A 22,109-nucleotide genomic window follows, 5' to 3' on the forward strand; every position below is an offset into this window, starting at 1 on the left:
AAAAAAAGATGGATACATTTACTAAGATTGAATAGATGGATTTTTTTAAATAGATGAGAAGGGCGTCCATAACATGTAAAAGTAGAAAGGGGGGCCTGATTTTGAAAGGAGAGCCTCACAACATAATTTTCCTAGTAAAAAATTTAAACTCTGGGCAAAGGTAGAAGTTCAGAGACTGAAGAGGGTGATGATGCCCCCACCATGATGGAAGCTGTTCGGTGGTAAACTTTTTGTGCCGACAGAAGAAAAAGACTAGAGGGGAAAAGGCTGGAATGACCCCACCAGAACAATATCTTGATGCCCGTGAGGCCATTATCCGTATCTGAGTTTAGCCCACTTGGGCTGTCCCCCCTCACCGACGCCTCCTTCCACATGCCATTGGCCTCCGTTGTTTGTTCACCTAGTCAACTCATCTCTATCCACAAAAAGGGATCTAAAAGCTAACCTTACACATCGTTTCCTCTCCATTTTCATATGTTGCTGTGCTGATGGGTGGAGGAACTACCTTTTTCTCAGTCGTTGTTCTACTTCTAGTTCAATGCATCGGCAAAGGAACAAGAGCTGCGAACCTCAGCATCAATGCCCGTCAGGACTACACTCAATTCCTTCTTGCGAATGGGGTTGCTTGTACGCCTCCAATGGGGTACTCCTCTTCTTGCTTTCTACTTTGATTTAGTCAAATTTCATTGTCTGTTAATTAATGATCATGGGACGTTATTCTTCGGAGTGTACGTAGGTGGAACAGCTGGAATCATTTCCAATGTAAGATTGACGAGTGGACTGTCAAAGCCACAGGTACCATTACCCTCCTTTATTTTGTTCCATTGTCATTCCAGTATTAGTTAGAATTCAAGACTTCAAACCCCAAATTCATCACATTTTGAAGACACCTTCCTTTGTTTTTTTCATTGATTTGACTGTAGACCTTTGACCGCCAGAAAACTGGTTCAAGATTCAATTATTTTATCAATGCGTCCACCTGCTATTCTTCTTTCATTAATCCCATCCGGGTCCTGTGAATATTTCCACTCATGAAGAAATGAAGATGGAACTTCCTTATTAAATTCCATACAATTTAGTGAAGTTCGACCATAAGAAAACATAAAGGTCATGTTCAACTCATCTGAGTACAGAGGACTTCTGGCTCGACTCTGGTATTCAATAGAAACTCCATATGAACTATTACTTATAACCACCTCCTGAGGGTATTTTCATAAGTTCAAATGCGTACTTCTCCATGCTTATCATCCATTCTTACTTTGAGAAATTCATATGCATTGGATATGAAAGATATGTGGACGTGAAAGTATTGCAGTTGGACATGTTGCCTCAACTGAAAAATCATTTTTGGACTTTCAAAATTATTGTTTGACTTCCAATAAAAAGCCAGTTCAGGCGTGGGGAACTGGGAATGGGGAATAATAACGAATATTTTGTTTCCCAATCAATATTTTGTTTTCATTTCTATTCTTCCTTGAATAGAAATGGATTTGGTGGTTCTAATTCTTGTGTTTTGATGTATTTAGAAATAATGTAAGGTTGATTTTTTTTTTATTTGAATGTTAAAATATTTATTTTCATTTTTTAAAAAACTCTAGAATCGAAAAGAAGCCAAAGCTACCAGTACGCAGAAGATGCGGGGGGAGATGATACAGGACTTTCTTTAATCGATTTTGCCATTATCCCTCTGAAGAAAAAAAAAAAAGAAAGACACATTGCATAGTTGTTTTTTTAAAGTTATTTTGGTGTGTGATTTAAAAACATATTTGTTTTAAAAATTAATACCACAATTGATTATTGTTCTTGAGAAATATTTTTAAAAACAAAGTAAAAGGTTTAATAATTTTTAAAAATAATTTGAAGATATATATATATATATATATATATATATATATATATATATATATATATATATATATATATATAATTATTATAAAAATTAATAGACATAATTAATGTTTTAAATTCTTTAATAAATCTTCTTAATTCTAAGAACAATTTGAAATTTAAAAATTGATTAATTAATTATTGATTAAATAAAAAATTCAAAGATTAAATTAAAAATTTTAGAAAATCATATCCTTAGTTGAGCATTAAAGGTATGCATATAGTGAAATTTTTTATTCATTTATACTTAAAAAAATTAAACTTTCTTAGTTTTTTAAATTCATTTAAAATAAAATAGTATTAACAAGTATTAATTTTACATTATTATTATTTATTTTTAACAAAATAAATCAATTATATTTTAATAAGATATTAATATCCATATTTTTATAATATTTATCCAAATATGATTTATGATTTTATTATAATATTAATATTCAAAATTTATTAAAAACTATTTTTAATTTATTTATAATTACAAAATTATTTTTATTCTTAATAAGACTTTAATTAAAGTCAGTTAATATTATATAAATTGAATTTACAATTTTTTATTTACAAAATCTAAATAAAAAATATTTTTAAAAATAATTTATTTAAAAATATCTTTGATTTTTAATTTTTGAAAAGTGCTTTTAAAAATTAGTTGTGCTAGAGAATCAGAATACATCTTACTAAGAGATGAATCGAAATCCTACTTATAAGTGAAATTTCATTTTCTTTAAAATCATTTTTTATTAAGAGTGTAAGAAAAATAGATAAATCGATCCAAACCAACCAAAATCGATCATATTGGTTCGATTTTCGAAAATAAAAAGGTTGGTTTGGTTTGAGAATTTTGAATACCGATTTTGTTGGTTCAGTTTTCAATTTTCTCATCTCCTAATTGATAAAAACCGAATCAAACCGATAATCTAAAACTTATATATAATTGTTTGATATTTGATTTCATTATCATCCTCACTTAAGTTATCTAAACATGGGAATGGATGAGAAGAGGAATGAGATTTCCATTTCTACTCCCCGTTCCCACGTACCAAACATGGTCTTGCAGTTTTAGAAATAGTTTCCAGAGGTTGAACTCAAGATGGGGACAACCCATTTGACTAGCTAGCTCTTTTCAAGAGGATTTTACTCTCTGCTTGAACAGTAAATGATTCATTGTGGTACAAATGCATTAACTCCTGTAATTCTGTTTTATTTTTGTGGGGACAGCTGATGCTCTTATTTCAACTGGTTTGGCCGCACTCGGATACAAATATGTGAATATTGGTATGCATTGTTCACCCTCCTCATAATTCCTGCGAAATTTCGTTTTTTGAAGCTCTATACTTGTTTGAGAATAGTTGTTTTTGGCTAGCCATAGAGAAAAGTGCAGCCTTGTTCTGATTTAATATGAAATAATTAAAAAAAAAAGAATAAAAACATTAGAGCATTAAGGAATTGAATATGTAACGCTGATGACTTTAATTTACATGTCCCTCACACCTAATTTCTGGAGTGGTTGTGGAAAAGCAGATGACTGCTGGGGAGAGGGGAACAGAGACTCGAGGGGTAATCTGGTAGCAAGATCTTCAACTTTTCCTTCTGGAATCAAGGCTCTTGCAGATTATGTTCATGCAAGAGGCTTAAAACTTGGCATATACTCAGATGCTGGGTAATCTTTCATGGCTTTTTTGTTTTCTTCACCTTTTTTCCTTCCCTTTTCTTCTTTATTTTTTTTCCTCCTACTTTATAGAATCCAAATGGAGCTTAAGAGAAAGATTAATTACATGATAGTGGGAATTCTTTTACTTTATGAACACAAACACTTAAGGAATGTATACTTTTGTGTTGATCTCATCAGTTACAGCACATGCAGTACGACAATGCCAGGCTCTTTTGGGCACGAGGATCAAGATGCAAGAACATTTGCTGAGTGGGTTAGTTTCTAATGCATTTGCTATTGTATATTTTGTAGTTAAGAGTCATTTGCTATGAGTTTAAATGAAACTAAAACAGAGCTAAAGAGGGGTTCAGCTTGTGTGGGCATTTGGTTCAGGGGGTTGACTACTTGAAGTATGATAACTGTTATAATGATGGTTCCAAGCCTCAGGATAGGTACCCACTTTTTTCAATAAATTTTACATGTCACTTGAATTATTAGACTTCTCAAAAGGCGTTTGTTATACCACTGAATACCCCTAGTTAGATCATCGTTAATGCGTCGAAAGATGGTAATGAAATCTGTTTGTTTTGTGACAGGTATGCAAGGATGAGTTCTGCATTACACAAGGCTGGCAGACCGATCCTTTACTCTCTCTGTGAATGGTAAGTCTGACTTCCTTCCTTGGTTTTTAATGGGATTCTAGAGTAGGTGCAAAAAAATTCTACAAAGCAAATGGATTAAGGATGGATCAATTAGTTTTGAAATATAGAAGTAAGATGCATATATCTAGATGATTCATGAATTCCAACAGAGTAATATCTCTCTAGGGGACAAGAGAATCCAGCAACATGGGCTAGTTCGATCGGTAATGCTTGGAGGACTACAGGGGACATTAAAGACAACTGGGACAGGTTCCACTTTTTCATCCTTTTTACTTTCAATGTAATTCTGGTTTAGTAGGAGACTATCACCAGACTACTGAGTCAGTTGCTTTCATTGAATTCTGCTTCTTTTATCATTTCAGTATAACATCAATTGCAGATGCAAACAACATTTGGGGAAGATATGCAGGGCCTGGCAGGTGGAATGGTAACTGAAAATCTTACAACTATTATATATGAGTGTGTGTCAAATTATGTGGCCTTTCGTACAAATCAAAATTTGAACCTAAAGTTGATCCTTTCATGCATCTTTGTGTGGTAGTAAGTAAATTAATTAGGGGTTGTGATCATAATAGATCCTGACATGTTGGAAGTGGGCAATGGAGGGATGAGTTTAGAAGAGTACCGCTCTCATTTTAGCATTTGGGCTCTTATGAAAGTGAGTTGTCAATCTTAGCCCTTTTTTTGTCCATCTCTCTATCATATTTGATGATTCAAAACCTCATTCTATGTAACAGGCTCCTCTACTCATTGGATGTGATGTCCGATCTTCAAGCAAAGAGACTCTTAGTATCCTTGGAAACAAGGAGGTGATAGATGTTAATCAGGATCCACTGGGAATTCAAGGAAGGAAAATACGTTCCAAAGCCAGCGTAGAAGTACATTTTAAGAGCTTGCTTTCATTCTCTCTCAAATTGCTTCATAACCAACATATTAAACATCATTCAGATATATTGGACAATTCAAGAAACTCCATTGCAAAATTGTCCTAGAACCAGTCATCTGATTCCTAGCACTAAATGTTTTTGAAACCTTTAAACCAAGTTCAAAATAATTGGTTTTGATTACTATGACATTAAAGTCACCATCTTGTTGAAGTCAAGTTATCCATGTTTTACTTTCTAATTCAATTATGGTGCAGGTTTGGGCTGGGCCATTATCAAAGAGAAGAGTGGCGGTAGTATTATGGAATAGAGGCTCATCTCAGGCTCCCATAACAGTGGGATGGAGGGAAATTGGTCTATCTCCATCTAATCCTGTCACAGTCAGAGACTTGTGGACTGTAAGTCATTCCTCCCTTTCTACGGCTGGATTCAATTACTTTGCTTTTTCTTTTGAACTCTTTTTTGGCTTATGACTTCTCAGTAACCATACAGTCTACCATCTCATCATTTCATTCCATTAAATCATTGCGATGCTGAAGTTTTTTAGCCCAAATATCTGTTTCCTTGGACAAAAAGTGACCTGTCTTTTGTATCTTTCCTTCACACAGAAGAAGAAGATATGGAGATAAATATATGGAGGAGCTGCACTTGTGGCCCATCCATCTAGTTTTCTTTCAGATAAATAGTCTCAGTCAATCATGAATCTTTTATGATCATAGTCCATAAAAGGGAAAGTTCATTTACACTATATATGTAGTGGGATGGACTCTTCTTAACCAAGTAGATAAAGGTTTAAAGCCATAATAGCTTATTGGACCTAAAGTGGGTAATATCTACATGGGAAAAAAGTGGGCCTTTACAATCCATCGTAATCAAACATGCGTATGGTTTTGTCTCTCTGGTACAAATACCTTATCGAGTATCATTTTCCTTGCAGCATTCATTTCTTTCGAGAAGTATGCGTTCCCGATTAACAGCATATGTTGCTCCCCATGCTTGTAAGATGTATATCCTCACCCCACTCTAAAAGGTTAAGGGGATTCTAGAATTCTTATAAATTCTAAGTGTACAACATCTTGCCCCAGTTTCAAAGGCAGAGTTGAATGATAAAAAAACATTTGCCTGGACAATAGGAACATTAGTTGAAGGCAAACTGTTGTTCTTCCCTCGATAATTTATTTTTGAAATAGCATTGCTCCTGTCTAATGAACATATCTCATCATGTAAGAGGATAAGATGGTGCCCAATAATTGAGTAAAGTTCAAGGAAAATGAACTTGATTTAATGATCTCAATCAATTGATAATTAACTTGCCACACTGTTTTCTGGTGCTAGTGTGGGTAGCTACCCATCTACAAGATGTGAATTTGACTAATGAACTTTGAAATCCATGGTTCTACCCTCCTAGCAATATACTTTTGGGCTGCTGCTAGTGGAAGCTCATTTGAAATGGGCGTTCTGTAACAGAAATGAGAACCAACTCCAGATTCCAGAGTTTGCGAGAGTCAGGAATGCAGAACGCATCAGTCCATTTTGTTCTCTGTTTTGACACAAGGAGGTGAAGTTGCAAAAGCAAATATTTACACCAAGCCCTTTCTATGAAGCACATCTCTCCAAACTTCATATTGTTGCCTTGGCAACATAGACTTGTAGACAGGCTCAGGCTCATATTAAGCACAGGAAATTTGATTAACAACCATTCAATGATCAGCAATCTCACATAAACTTGAGTCCCTTCTTTTCATATAAGAATCAATCTTCTACAAGATGGAGACTCATTTCTGAAGACAAAAGAAGAGAATTTTGGTGTTAGGCTTTTTACATGACTTGGCGTATCTGTCAGTAATAAAAAAATTTGAATCACAAAATTATAGCAGAACTGATCAGTGGGTTCAGATTCATAGATTCTTGGTTTGCCATCAATACTTCCAGGGGCCATGCCCAATGCCCATGTGTAGTGATTAAATGAGAAAATTTGAAGGGTTTATATTATTCAAGTTTTCCAAATTAGCCATTCAAGTAAGGTAACCCTCCTCCAGCCTGGGGCTGGACCTGTATGATTGTTAATAAATCAACTCGGTCTCTGTCAGTGTAAAAACAGCAGTGTTGGACATGTTAATAAAGCCGAGCCTGTTGTTTCTCAATGAGCCTATTTCTGTTCCTGCCTCAACTACAGCTTGGAAAATTATGTTGACACTAAGGGCATTGGCTAAAAATGGATGAACAGTCATTATGAGTGCCCAGCTTTCAAGTAGGCTATTTTATATGTTCCATTAGATGCTACTGTTATCAGAATGTCAGAAAAGAGTCTCTATTTTGGGAGTGGGACATCTTCATGGGATACTTCTCTAGCATTGGATATGCTACAACAGCATCCATGAATCCTGCAGGTTTCTTATTAGAGAGGTATGCAAGGGACCCGATTTTCCACATGACTCTTAAGTAGTCTTGGCTTCTGACTAAAGGGTTTCTTCTATAAAAGTTTAATTTGAGACTAGTGCCTGTATTTTTTCAGTTGAATACCATAAACTTGGTTAGGCTCCTGAAAATAGTTTGGGAATAATTGAAGTTTTATGGAAGATCAGAGCATTTAACAGCATTTATTGTAATGACAGCCATACTTACTACTTTCGAATAATTCCAGGGATTTGTAGGTGAACTGTTGGCAAATCAGAAGAGGACCCAGAAACTGTGAAATAAGGTTTTGGTATCTGCTTACAAGGGCTAACTCAGGGAGAAATTGAAGATAAGAGCTTCAGGATACAGGCAATCACTTTCAAGGTGACCAAGAGGGTAAGTAGTTTCGCAAAGGGAGCACATACCCTGTGTGGCTTAGTAAAAGGTCTGAAAGAAAGGAAGCGTGCATCATTTCCAACCCTGTCAGATTCTAGTCATTTCTTTCCTCACAGGTCTTCCCCGGTAGCAATGAAATCCTGCTCACATACACACATGATCTAATACCAAATTCTTAAGCCTACCTTTCCTGTCTCTGTTACTAAGTACTCTTTCATGTATTCATATATAAATATTGTTGTTCACAAGGCTTTTCTTCATGCTTCCCCATGTTCTCTTCTTGTATAGTGGATTTTGCCAGGCCATTGTCACCTTTCCCTTAGACCGCAGAATGTTCAAAATGTGCCCGTTTTCGTATCTGGGATTAAGTATATTTCTGCCATCCATTACCAATCACACATTTCCTCCACACAAGGCAGATGACACTAGTCCATGTTCTCCAAATGCCACCAGTTCAAAGGCAAGCTTTCCTACAGTCAAGCTTATTGGGCTTGATGAGCAAGCTGTCTCCATCGTTGCCCTGGGATTCATGCTTGTGGGTTGCGGATTCTCTGCGATTTTTTCGATCCCTTTTCCCCGCTTTCTTCACATTTATATGATCTCCTTTTAAAATAGGAAAATCCAGCATCTGAAAACTTCTCCTTTTGTATCTTGTCTATTAAAGTTCTCTAAATAAAGGAAAATGTTGCCCAAATCATTCTCCTCAAGTTACTAGTTTTGCAGATGTGGTATGTTGTATAAATTTTTATAGAAATTAAGAAAACTTCTGCAATGGATTAACTAAATTAAAAATGTAGCTAGCATTACTTAGTAAATTTACTAACAATTTTTCAATTATCCAACAAGGAGTTGTTGGGTGATGCCTTGGTATCAAATGGCATTGACAACTGCCGCCTTGACAGAGGCCTTTGCAAGCCTATTGATGGATACCCATTTAGATTTTGTGAGGCAGGTAACAATAAGTGGAGATTGGATCTGGAAAAGAGAGTGACACCATCTCCTTGTACGTGGTTACCCTTGGAGAAGCCCCTGGTTTGGATTTTTGTTGATGGTGATGGTTCCATTAGTGTATTTCCACAAAATAAAAAAATGGACCTCAACCCATACAAGTTTAGGGGCTCTGGCAGAAGAGGTCCCCAGCATGATTTGTGTGCCAAAATAATGACTTTGTCACCTTTAGAAAATGGGGTCCATGGGCATGGAAAGGAAAGAGATAAAAGAAAGAAAATGTAGAGTCACCGACCCCATACCTATCGAATAAAAGATTTGAATGGTGTAATATATATGGTGAGATTTAGGTCATTAAATAATAATATAAATAAATAAAAATAAGGTACAATGATACAAATCAATGGAGTCTCGATGTAAACAATGAGACAAAGATTTATATACAATGATTTTGTCGGATTATTGATATTTTTTTATAAATATTAAAAAAATATTTTTTATTATTGAAGTTAGAGCCAAAGAAAAGACCTTGAATCATAAGAAAATCTTTTATTAAAATGACTGCAATTGGGAGTAGTAATGCATCTGATTTGACTATATTGACACGTTTTAAAGGTCTTACTCAATTCCAAAAAGAAAACGGAGCTATCGGTAAGTAAAACCCCACATGTTATCTTGGGGCGGGCTATCAGTGAATTTTGATTTCTACATCCATTTTTCATACAAGCTCTTGGATATGGGTCCAAAGGGGTATAAGTCTAACAAAAAGGCTGAATAGTATAGGCAAATGAAATGGGGCCTAATCGCTTTACCCCAGGCAGATGAACAGATTTAGCATAACACAGGTCAAACCCAGTATGCGTAATGGTTTTAATTTGGCTATTTCCTATCTAATTTATTTTGGTCAAATTTGGTTGTCCACTTAATGCACAGGGCTAACCCTTAACTTATAACTTAAGCTTCATGGGTTTTGCCAGCAGTTGTTGTCACTCTTTGGGCAAAAGAAGTAGATGCTCCACTTTCATATGCCTCAATTACTTCTTCCCTTGTCAGCAAGAGATAAAGGAGCAAGTTAGGTTTGCTATAGAGCCTTGCATACAACAGAGATGGAGAAATTGACATCTAACACATCTCCGAGGTTTCAGCATAAATTTTCCGAAAAACTTAGCTTGTAAAATTTGAACTCATAACATGTATTATGCTCTATAATATCCTTTTTCGGGTATTGTCTCCTTTATAGATAATAAATTAGAAAAATAAAATAATCTCTTTTAGATTTAATAAATCGAGCAAATAAAATTCATTTTAACTGAGTCCATTTTTTAATGCTTAATTTCATAAAAAAATGGATAAAAAATAATAATTATAGATTTTAGTTACAAGCACGTGCCCACGTGACAAGCCCATATCTCTTTCAGGCTCACAAACACAAGCAGAGGAATTGTATTGCGGAAGGAGGTGAGTAGTTGTCTGATGCATAAGAAAAGCATGACATCGAAAACTTACAGGCAGTTCCGGGCCTACCCGTCTCCATTTTTTGTTGCCTTGTGCATTTTGGGTGGCCCCCCTAACGTCTCCTTCCACGTGTCATCATCTCCCTGGTGGAGCATCTACACGTGTCAGGATGCTACTGGGTCCAGTTTGGTAACAGCCGCCCTCCGCCACCACCTCTCCCCCAAACCAATTCGGTTACATATATAGTTGATACCACCATTTCTCTTCAAACACTTCGATCAACCCCTCTTCCTCTCTTACCCCATCTCCTCACTTGAGTCATGGACAGCACCGATTCCTCCTCGGGCTCCCACCATCCGCAGCTGCCGCCGGGGTTTCGGTTCCACCCCACTGATGAGGAGCTGGTAGTCCACTACCTGAAGAGGAAGGCGGCCTCCGTGCCACTACCTGTGACCATCATAGCAGACGTGGATCTTTACAAGTTTGATCCATGGGAGCTACCAAGTAATTCATACTCAATTGTTTTGTTTTTCGTTTTTTGTTCGTTGTTTTAGTACTTGTTGATGCATGGGTTTTTGAAAATTATAGGTAAGGCCACGTTTGGGGAGCAAGAGTGGTACTTCTTCAGTCCAAGGGACCGGAAATACCCCAACGGCGCACGGCCTAATCGGGCTGCGACTTCTGGGTATTGGAAGGCGACTGGAACCGATAAGCCTATACTGACATCAAATGGAAGTCAGAAGGTGGGAGTGAAGAAGGCATTAGTCTTCTATGGTGGGAAACCCCCAAAAGGGATCAAAACCAATTGGATCATGCATGAGTATAGACTCATTGACAGCACTTCTTCTAATACAAAACCTCCTGGCGCCGACATGGGAAACAAGAAAGGGTCTTTAAGGGTATATATGGACATGTTAATATGTATTAGTTTGTAGTCTCTTATGGTATTGAAAAAAGCTCTTAATTTGTTGTGTTGGATAGCTTGACGATTGGGTGCTGTGCCGGATTTACAAGAAGAACATCTCACAAAGGCCAATGGAGCGGGACAAGGAGGAGTCTATGGAGGCCTTGCTTGCATCCCTGCCAGCTTCTTCCATGACCAGCCAGCAGAATACAAGGGCACAAACCCTGAGAAGTACAAATTTTGGTGCAGTGCTGGAACATGAAGAGATCTCCTTTGAAGGTATGTTGACAGGACAAAGCATACAAGGGTTGCAAAGCAGCTCCATGTCTCAGTACTGGAATGGGGCGGGATCAATCGGACCATCATCATCGGGGAAACACTTCCATACTGATCATACCAGTGGCACCAGTACTAGTGAAATGGATGGAAACAGCTCATTCGTTTCCCTTCTCAACCAGCTTCCCCAAAGTGGTACATTCCATCAAAACACTCTTCTGGGGTCTCTAGCTGATGGTGCTTACAGGCAACCCCATCGGCTTCCCGGAATGAACTGGAACTCATAGTTTGGTTTCTGATTATGACTCTGATACTGGTATCCATATGCTAAGTCCAAATCAGAAAATTCAGTCAGAATTTGATGCCCCTTTTCTTGGTTTTGAGTTTGTTTTCAGGATATATACATATATATACATTAGTAATTGTGCTTTTGTTCATGGATATGCAATTGGGATGAGTAATAACTGATCAAAATATTACAGATCTTAGAAGAAAAGTTTAAGAAACATAAATCGAAAGAAATGTTTTAAGAAGAAACAAAGTTGGTTGATGGATTGGATGGATATATGGATTTCTTATTTTATTTTTTGTGATTTTGATTGCATGTATGTATGAGTCCTATTTAAGGCAAGAAATAAAGTTTCTTTCAGATTTTTCTTACTTTTTTCTGAGTAAACTTTCAATTCATAAAACCCTATAAGGTTTGGCATCAAACGTCTTTCAGTTCTCTCCTCACAACTCGTTTGAAAACCACACTAAAACTGAAATCATTTGAAAGCAAATTCATTTGTTTCCAAATAGGAATTAATCCAAATCCAAACTTGGGAACTATGAGATAAATAATATAATAGCCACATACATACGAAAGGATGATGTCGGACCATATGTAATCACTAATCTTATTATATCGCTTATTTGATTAGAATGATGAAATAATCTTTAATTTCTAAATCGAACTCTCCTATTGTTTTATAAAGTATTTTTCTTTTCTTTTTTTACAAAAATATCATTATTTTTATTGCTAACTCCTTAGCATGTCGTAATCCTATATGTTGATCATAATAATTAGGTCCAAATGTCAACATGAATGTATGACAATCATGATTGAATGTTATCCTCTGATTTAATGTATCATCGTGTCATTGGCTCCTGAAAAGCACTGGACCTAGCTGCTGCACTGCATTGATTGGTGTTGATCCCAAGTGTGTCGATCTATTATTTGCTCTAACCCACCCTTATTAATTTCACTTTCTATGCATTATTTTTTCCAAATTAGATTGTATAGTTTTCAACTATGAAAGGGCATAATCTTGATTTCTTGAAGTGGGGAGACATGGAAAAGCATATCAGAAGGAGAAGGTCACATACGAGGGTGTAGCAAGTGATGCTTGGGTTGTGGAATATGGGACCATCTCATTTATGGAGGGGAAATCATGTCATAAAAACCAGGTAAACTCAGCCTTCCATTAAGTTTCTTCCCCTTCTCTTTCTGGTGAAAGAGAACAAAATCACTTTCTTGAAGAAATCATATCACTAATGCTTCATTTGGAATGCATATTGAGACAATGAACACCACTTCAATTGTGAGCGTCCTTTCACTTTGGTCTCATGAAGATACCATTCCACTTTAATTCACACTGCCTAGTGCAAATGTGGTTTTACATGACTCATTGTTTGACATTTACCGCTTCAATGTCTTTTTATATTTCATTTATTATATTCTATTTTCTCTTTTCAAAAATAAAAAATAATAATAGCAACATTTATAAAAAGCATATAAAACAATTTTATACACAAATCTTATATATTTAACTTTCTTTTAATTTTTTTTGAAAAATTTAAGATAACAAACTCTAATTTTTTTTTAATAATTTAAAAAAAAAATTAAGTAAGTGGAGAGTGCTACATTTGATATAAAAGTTATTATCATTTTCTATTTTTAAAAAATAAAAACTAAAAATATATCCAAACCCTATATTTTATTCAATCTTTGTCCTATTTTTTTTTTTCTTTCTTATTTTTATTTTTGTTTTAGAAAAACAAATGGATCATACAAACATGTTTCAAAAAAAATTTCAACAGATATATATTTGAAAGATGGACTTTAAGATGGGCTTGGAGGGAGTTCATCACCCCTTGATTCTTGATGGGTTAACTCTGCATCTTAAACTGAAATTGAATTTAAAAAAATATGGAAAAACTTGCATATTATTGTGTTGCTAAAAGATCAGATTACTCTTAGAGGTTCAAATTGGATTTCAAACTCTTACTTTTTCGACAAAATTCAGACACAAATTCTTTACATATATAGGTTTTCATCCAAAACTTGGTTAGGCTTGAAACCCAAATTTACCCATGTTACGGCACCATATCATCTCAAACCACCTTGGTAGTTGTAGACCTTTCGGACCCAAAGCTAGCACACCATAGTATTTCATAGAGGCCAAAGGTGCTTAAACCAACTGGTTCTTTGAGCATTAGACTTTGAATTTATATTTTAAACCCAGTTCCTCATGTTGGAATTTTGCAACTTAAACAAGCCTATACAGCATAGACATTATCATGAGTTTGATCTATAAGATGGTATTGTTAGCTTTCCCTAAAAGACGTTGCACAACAAAGGATTGAAATTTCAGGATATTTTGCCGAAATATCAACAAAATATCGGATATTAGAGGTGACCAAAACAAAATTGACCGCGAATATCAATCAGAGGATTTTTCACTAAAAAAAAATTGGAAATATGTTGATATTTCGGTAAAAAAACCAAAATTCGCCGAAAAATCTTAAGTTGTGTGACTTTTCAATTAGTTCTTTTTTTATTTTATGATTTTTTAATTTATCTTTCATTTTAAATTTATATTATTCTTTTATTTTTAACTACTTTTCATATTTATCTTATTAATCCTATTTTTAAAAATTACTACCACTTCCCTTTTAATTTTTTCTTTTAGATTTATCCTTGTAATTTTATTTTATTTTAAATATTTTTATCTTAAAATATTAAAAATGTAATTTTACTCAAAAATGGCTACAATATAAAAACAAAATTAATAAAATTCTAATATTTTATAAATTAAAATTAATTTGATATGATAAATTATTAATAAATTTAATTATTTAAATAAATTAATGTTAAGAAAAAGTTGTTATCACAAATTTGTAATAAAATCTTAGAAATTAAATCTCAAATAAAATATAGTTTAATTTTTTATTTAAAATGTAATAAAACATGTTTATTTTAAAATTTTAAAATAAATAAATAAAGGAATTTAAGCTTTTTTTTTTATATATAAAAATTTGATAAATATTATTTTTGATCCTACTTATGTCAATTATAAATTTAATATGTGTATTTTTTTTTTTTTTATCATTTTTTTGAAAATTTTCTAAGTATTTACATGAATTTTGAACCATTTATATTCGATGAATATTTTTGTCAAAATATTTACCGATATTTCTCCGATATTTCAAACATTGTGCACAACCATCTTATAAATTCTTATCTTTTCTAGCCACCTTGCAAAAGACAAGATCAAAGAGAATTTCCTGATATTTGAATCAAATGAAGGTAATTAGTAAAAGTTATAAAATAAATAAATAAATAAATAAAACAAGAAAAATAAAGCAGTGTAACCTTTCCGAGTAACAGACGACAAGCAAGGAAAATGTTCAAGCCCAATAGAAACTAAAAGCTAACTCTCCTTCATACTTCAGTAGGCAGAAATATTTGCATGAATTTCTGCACATCATAAATATTCACAAAATAGATGATATCAAATCCTTCTTAGTGACTCCATGAACCACAAAACAATCACATCCAAAGATACAATCCCAATGAACTTTGACAATGTTTGGCTTCAAGTTCAATTACTAGATTAAATTAATTTTTTTATGAGTAAAGCAATAGAATATTTATAAACAAGAGAACCCAACAGAAAACACCACATAGTAAATAGGAAGTATACAATGAATGCATGAAGGCGCCTCCCAAAAAAAGAGAGGTACAAAGCCCAACCAGTCCACAAAATCTACTACAGACGGGGGACCAAAAGCTAACAGCAACTTAGACCAAGCCAAAAAATTACAAAAGAAGGAGCATTTTAGCCTTTGAACAGAGTGCTCCTTATTCTCAAAGGATTTATTGTTTCGTTCCTTCAAAATTGTCTAAAATAAATATAAGGGTACCTACCATACCTTTTTCCGTTTTTTACTCACAAAAGAGTCATGTCAACATAAAAGTGTCTCTTTGACCACACTATGAAGCACCCAATTTACACTAAAAAAAGAAAATAGATGTCACAATACTCTTGTCTTAACACAGAGTATAAGGATGTGATCAATGAACTCTTCCTCTACTTGAAATCAGAAACATTTGTTTGTCAAGGACCGTCCTCTCCTTTTTAAACGATCCAAAGTTAAAACCTTTGTCCAAGTAGCCTTCTAAGCAAAAAAAAGCCCCCTTTGGTGGCACCCACGAGTTCCAAATCAAGTTTGCCAAAAACAAAGCTTCACTTCCCAATTCTAAAACTGAACAAAGGCCTTCAACAGAGAATTTACCATTTTTTGACCTTATCCAAATCACCTTATCATCCTCTTTGTTGCTTACTCTCCTCCTTTGCAAACTCAAATGGAACCACTCCATTATATTCACCTCCTAATTGTTTAGGAGCCTAGAAAAGTGAGGCGCCCAACAACCTCCTTATTCCAACAAGTTCCAGACATCCACCACTTAAGCCTCCTTAAAAGTAGCAACAACAAAAAAATAAGGGAAGGTATTACATAACAGCTCATCACCATACCACTTGTCCTTCCAAAATCTAACCCTCCACCTATTCCTATCTGAGAAGGTGACTTTACTAGCCAAAAGATCCCAATTCTATCTAATGGTTTTCCATAATCTTACTCTATAACTTTCTTTTACTTCCTTAGATTGCCACCCACCATTCTCTATCCCAAACTTACCACTTATCACTTGCTTCCATAAAACCCCCTATCCTTAGCAAACCGCCAACTCTATTTACACAAAAAGGCTTTGTTAAGCATAAAAAAATTACTTACAACTTGTCCTTCCAAAATCTAACCCTCCACCTATTCCTATCTGAGAAGGCGACTTTACTAGCCAAAAGATCCTAATTCTTTCTAATGGATTTTCATAATCTTACTCTATAACTTTCTTTTACTTCCTTAGATTGCCACCCACCATTCTCTATCCCAAACTTACCACTTATCACTTGCTTCCATAAAACCCCCTATCCTTAGTAAACCGCCAACTCCATTTACACAAAAAGGCTTTGTTAAGCATAAAAAAATTACTTACCCCTAAGCCACCCTTACATTTACATGAGCAAATGATAACCCACTTTACTAAATGAGGTTTCCACTCTAGGGTCCCTCCACCTAATAGTAAATCCTTTTGAATCTACTCCAACATCAACCTAAAAACAATGACATGAAATAGATAGGCATACTAAATAAGGTGCTCCAAATCAGTCCAAGCTTCCTACCTTCAGAGATATATTGTCTTTTCCACATCGCTAATTTTTTGTGAAACCTCTCCTCCACCCCATCCCACATCACCACAGATTTAAAAGACACACCTAAAAGAAGACCCAAATAAGACGACAAAAGTGCATCCACCTTGCATCCAAACTTTAGAGCCAACTCCTCAAACTTTTCGACTCTCCCTACCAAAATTAATTCACACTTCTCCAAATTAATACCTAGCCCTAAAATGGCCTCAAACCATATGATCAATCAACTCAAATAAGCCAATGATCTTAGGACGACTTATAGAAAACTAGAGTATTGTCGGCAATCAATAGGTGAGAGATTTCCACCCCTTCTCCACCTCTACCACTCACTCGCCAACCTGACAAGAAACCTTTAATCTTAGTCCTCTTAAGAAAACAATTGAGAGCCTCTATGGCAATCATAAGCAAATAGGGTGAGAGATGATCCCCTTATCTTAGACCCCTAGAGCTTTGAAAAAAGCTCAATGGAGTACCATTAACAAAAATTAAAAACCTTATAGAAGAAATGCACCATTTAATCCGCCAACTCCATTTACACAAAAAGGCTTTGTTAAGCATAAAAAAATCACTTACCCCTAAGCCACCCTTACATTTGCATGAGCAAATGATAACCCACTTTACTAAATGAGGTTTCCACTCTAGGGCCCCTCCACCTGATGGTAAATCCTTTTGAATCTACTCCAAGATCAACCTAAAAACAATGACATGAAATAGATAGGCATACTAAATAAAGTGCTCCAAATCATGCCAAGCTTCCTACCTTTAGAGATATATTGTTTTTTCCACATCGCTAACTTTTTGTGAAACCTCTCCTCCACCCCATCTCTCCCTAAAACCTTTTTTTTTTTTTTTAAAGCAAGAACAAGAAATCCCAATTAATATGAACATAGGCTTTCTCAATATGAAGCTTGCAAAGCAAACCACGGTTATTGCTTTTCATCAAGTCTCACTAACAATAAGCATTGCATATAAAATTTGTCTTCCATCCAAAAAGGCATTTTGGGAACTAGACACCACCTTACCCACTATCAATTCTAAGTATTTGAATTTCATATGAAAATGGTAGCAAGAATAACAATCACAAAAAGAAGTAGCAGAACAGATATTATACAAATGGAAGGAAAAACCCTTGATCCCCAAATATCAGCTGCACATGATTGTACTTGTACTTTGCGAAATTAACATTTGCAATCCAAAATCTACATTCACAAGCAGCATTTGTTCACCTTAATTGAACTAACAACTTTTCAGCCAATCAATTCTCTCGCAAACTCTCAACAACAGATTCAATAGAAAGTAGAAACAATATCAATACGATCTAATTCCTTTCCGTCAATTGAGTTCAGATTTGATTCCCAAACCGGAGAAAATATGAAATAGAAGTGCAAAAACATTTAGGTTCAAGCACTACCTTTGATTCAAACGCGGATGAATGGAATAGATATCATAGAAGTCAAATTGCAAAAATTTTGAGGACGAAGAAACATAGAAATCCGAAGAAGACAAAAAGGAATAGATAATCGACGAAGACGAAGAAAGGCGTGGATCCATGGTTGTTCTTCTTCTTCTGGATCTGTATGACTTCGATCTTGGCCATTGGATTCGAATCAAAGGGTGGGTACAAGAAGATTTCAGATGCTGTGGAGAAGCGGCCGACCTCGGATTTTTGACAAGGCCAACCTCCCATAGCCGTTACTTTAAAATCTCGTAAATTTTTATAAAATTTTATTTTAACTCATATAAAATATTATTTTTTATTTTAATTTTTACGATACCAACAATCTCTTTAAAAAATTGCAGAGTTAAAACTAAAAACATAAGCATATCTTAATCACGTTTTTCTTCACCTACCGTTGCTCTCCCATGGCCCACCTATTTCTCTCACACTCTTACCCTTTCTCTTCCCTCACTTCCTCACCATGAAACCACCACCCCCATTGTCACTTTTCACGTCGTCACCACCCTCATTTCCATGGCGATCACCATTTCACTTTTCACGTCGTCATCACCCTCATTTCCATGGCGATCACCATTCCATGTGCCTCTGCTGCACCACTTCATCACCATTCTTCACATTTAGGGCTCCAAACACGAAGTTAAGTCTCATTAATTCCTACGCTAACTGTATGTAAACTTGGGCTTGGGCTTGGGCTTGGGCTTTTCATTGATTCTGATATGGGTTTTGTATATTGGGTTGTTATCATTTTGTTGTGAAATATGAGGCTTTGGTTTCAAGCTTGGATTGTTGATTTGGGCTTAGCGTATTTACTTATTTATTGCTTGTGTGGGCCTAATTAAGTTTTTTTAGCATTAGGTTGGGCCTGCTTTGTTGGACTTAATTTACTTCTCTTGTCTTATTTTCTTTTATGCATTGGTATGATGAGCACAATTTTGCAAAGAAATAGCCCATTCGTTTCTTGAGAAGAGATGAGAAACATGCTCAATATCATTTGATTGAATAGTTGATCTAGCTCCGTTGTTTGAAGAAACCCTCCACTTCAATTGGTATTTTTTTCACGAAAAGCAGACATGAAATAACAAATCCAATATTTCACTAAAATTTTGAATAATTGTACCCAATCATGATCCTTGTGGATTAGATCATCCATATAATATACAAAAGGAAACTTCAAATATTTGATATTTTTTTTTCTTTGAATGAGATCTCACTTCTAGCAAAGGTTTCATTAGATATCTTATAACTAGAATCCTTCTTTTTTTTTAAATCCAATTCCTCCATTACTGCGAACCCCAGTTAGATTAAGGCATAATAAACATTTTAGTTATTGGGACTATGGCTAAATTGGTTATTGGATGAAGTTAGTGATATTTACCATGTGGAGGGTTAGATTGCATTGGAAGTATACAAGGTTCGGGAATGTGGTATAAAGGGAACGATACCTTAGGAAAACAGGGAGGATGGCTCATTTTTCTATCTGGATTTTTTTTTTCCTTTTTTCTCTCTTCTTTTTTGTTTTTGTATATTGGGTGAAAGAGAGTTCTTGATATTGTATCTTGATTTAGGAGTTGTTCACTTGGAAGTTTGAGAGCATTCAAGTTGTTTCTTCTCATACCTAGATACATACTCTCTTTTTAATAAATGTAGAAAATTGTTTTCAATAAAAATATATATATATACTAGAAAATTTATTTTTAAGAAATCCATAAAATTGTTTAAAAAATCCAAAAATATATATTTTAAAAAAATTCCAAAAAAGAAAAATTCAATAAAAAAGTTTTCGAAAATTTATTTTAAGAAGTTGCAAAAAATTGTTTTAAAGAAAAGTTAAAAAAATTACTTTTCTAATTATGGTAACTTGACTTCGATTTTGTATTTGGTTTAAAGGTTTATTATTTTTTTAAATAAAGAGTCATATTAGTTCCTTTCTTATTTTATTTTATTTTCTTTAAAAGTAAATTAAAATAAGTAATGATTTCATTATTTTTATTAGAAAGTTAGCTTTTCATTAATAAAAAAACGAATTTCACAAGGAAAATACAAGAAAGCAAAAATCTTATTCTTCAAAAATGATTATCTACCTTTTAAAAAATAAAATTATTATTTTTAAATATATTTTCCTCATCTTCTCTAATCATATTTTTATCTCATCTAATCACGTTATACACCTTTCACAAAATTTCATATGTTTTTTAAAATAAAAAATAAAAAAAAATTTTGAAAAATGCATACCAATGCAGCAGACTTTCAAGGATTTCTGAACCATTGGTCCCACAACATGTTGATTTTGATTTGATAGTTTTATCGCAATGTGGTCAACATAGAAATGTAGCAAAGTCTGTGGAAAACTTGCAAACATTCTCGATTTCCACATTTTTCTTTTTTCTTTCTTTCTTTCTTTCTTTTTTTTTTTTTAAATTAGAATAAATACACTATGCTCACCCAAAAAAATAAAAAAATAAAAAATAAAAACCATTTTCATCACCGGTCAAAGTATGCCCACAATTGGCGACTTTTATTTAGTGGGGCGCATGGTAGGAGATGTGGAATGAAAGGTATAATTTTGACGACTTGACACAATTCAAATACAACTTGACATATTACGTTGAATTTAGTTTATTAATAAATTCAAAGATAGAATTAATTTCATACATAAACTTTACGTTAGCTTTCATTTGTAGCATGAAAAATGATGGAGTTCTAATGCGCCCAAAGCTTTGAAATATGGAACGAACCCATGTGTCACGTTTTCACATGCCATCGTGTATACCACGGCTAATTGATGGATGATTTCTTGGATTCCAGCCTTTCTCGATTTGATGCTTGAAGACTTTTTTCTAAGAGTATTAATTTTAAATAAATAAATAAATATATGGCATTTTTATCCTATTGAATATACTTTCTTCTATATATTTTGATTTATTTTTTTTTGAAAATTTTGATAGTTTGATAATGTTTGGTAAGTCATACAAGGAAAATAAACTAATGAATATTTTAAAATAAAGAAAAATAAATATTATTTTTTAAATTGAGAGAATAAAATATTATTAATATTTGATTATCTTGAAAATATGATGTAAACATTATTTGACAAAAGTTTGATAAAAATATTAAATTAAAATTTTTTTAAATAGAATAAAAATTATAGCGGTCCAATGTTGCAAATCATATTTGATCTTAATATCAAAGCCTTTTATTAGTATTTTAATCAAGCCTTTTAGAAAATATTAAATTTGTTTTCTCCTTTAACTTTGATAATATAAAGAATTTGATAATTTTGAGATAAAAGCGTTCAGTTTTATTATTATTTTTTAGAAATTTATACAAAAATTTATAATAAATTATACAATAAAAAGAATAATAAATAAATGAAAATGATTTGAGATAAATAAAATATTATTAATATTTGATTATTTCTCTTCATATATTTTATATTGAAATTATATTTTCAAAAGATATTAGGTATGATGTCGAATTACTTTTTTGAGTTAGACTTGTTTTTCCAAGTTTTCAAAATGTATTTGTGCAAACACTTCTAATTGGAAGTGTTTATGAAGTTGATTATATCTTATCCCTTGTTATCTATGTTATAACATTTTTTTTTAATATTATATATATACTTTGTCCAATTATTCTAATGTAATTAGGTGACTTGACAA

At 33.8% G+C, this 22,109-nt stretch overlaps 2 protein-coding genes across 4 annotated transcripts; both read left to right on the plus strand.

Annotated features, from left to right (window-relative positions):
• The first annotated feature begins 389 nt into the window (after positions 1–389).
• On the plus strand, positions 390–8,122 carry LOC117924237 (alpha-galactosidase-like). 3 transcript variants are annotated; one of them, XM_034842826.1, is made up of 13 exons: positions 390–643; positions 737–795; positions 3,103–3,159; positions 3,406–3,544; positions 3,734–3,809; positions 3,929–3,987; positions 4,132–4,197; positions 4,363–4,446; positions 4,560–4,624; positions 4,773–4,855; positions 4,935–5,075; positions 5,339–5,479; positions 7,726–8,122. In XM_034842826.1, exons 1-13 carry the CDS (start codon positions 489–491, stop codon positions 7,774–7,776), a joined length of 1,176 nt encoding a protein of 391 aa, XP_034698717.1. In that variant the 5' UTR covers positions 390–488; the 3' UTR covers positions 7,777–8,122. The 3 variants fall into 3 exon arrangements, with proteins under 3 accessions (XP_034698717.1, XP_034698719.1, XP_034698716.1); XM_034842828.1 differs by lacking the exon at positions 7,726–8,122 and adding an exon at positions 5,690–5,977 and having other exon boundaries at positions 391–643; XM_034842825.1 differs by lacking the exon at positions 7,726–8,122 and adding an exon at positions 6,019–6,366 and having other exon boundaries at positions 393–643.
• Positions 8,123–10,560: 2,438 nt separating this feature from the next.
• LOC117924238 (NAC transcription factor 25) lies at positions 10,561–12,022 on the plus strand. The gene is made up of 3 exons (XM_034842829.1): positions 10,561–10,781; positions 10,866–11,176; positions 11,259–12,022. The coding sequence occupies exons 1-3, from the start codon at positions 10,598–10,600 to the stop codon at positions 11,742–11,744; spliced, it is 981 nt and encodes a 326-aa protein (XP_034698720.1). The 5' UTR covers positions 10,561–10,597; the 3' UTR covers positions 11,745–12,022.
• Positions 12,023–22,109: the final 10,087 nt, after the last annotated feature.

The sequence above is a fragment of the Vitis riparia genome, chromosome 10, assembly GCF_004353265.1.
Source record: "Vitis riparia cultivar Riparia Gloire de Montpellier isolate 1030 chromosome 10, EGFV_Vit.rip_1.0, whole genome shotgun sequence".
Classification (NCBI taxonomy): Eukaryota; Viridiplantae; Streptophyta; class Magnoliopsida; order Vitales; family Vitaceae; genus Vitis; species Vitis riparia.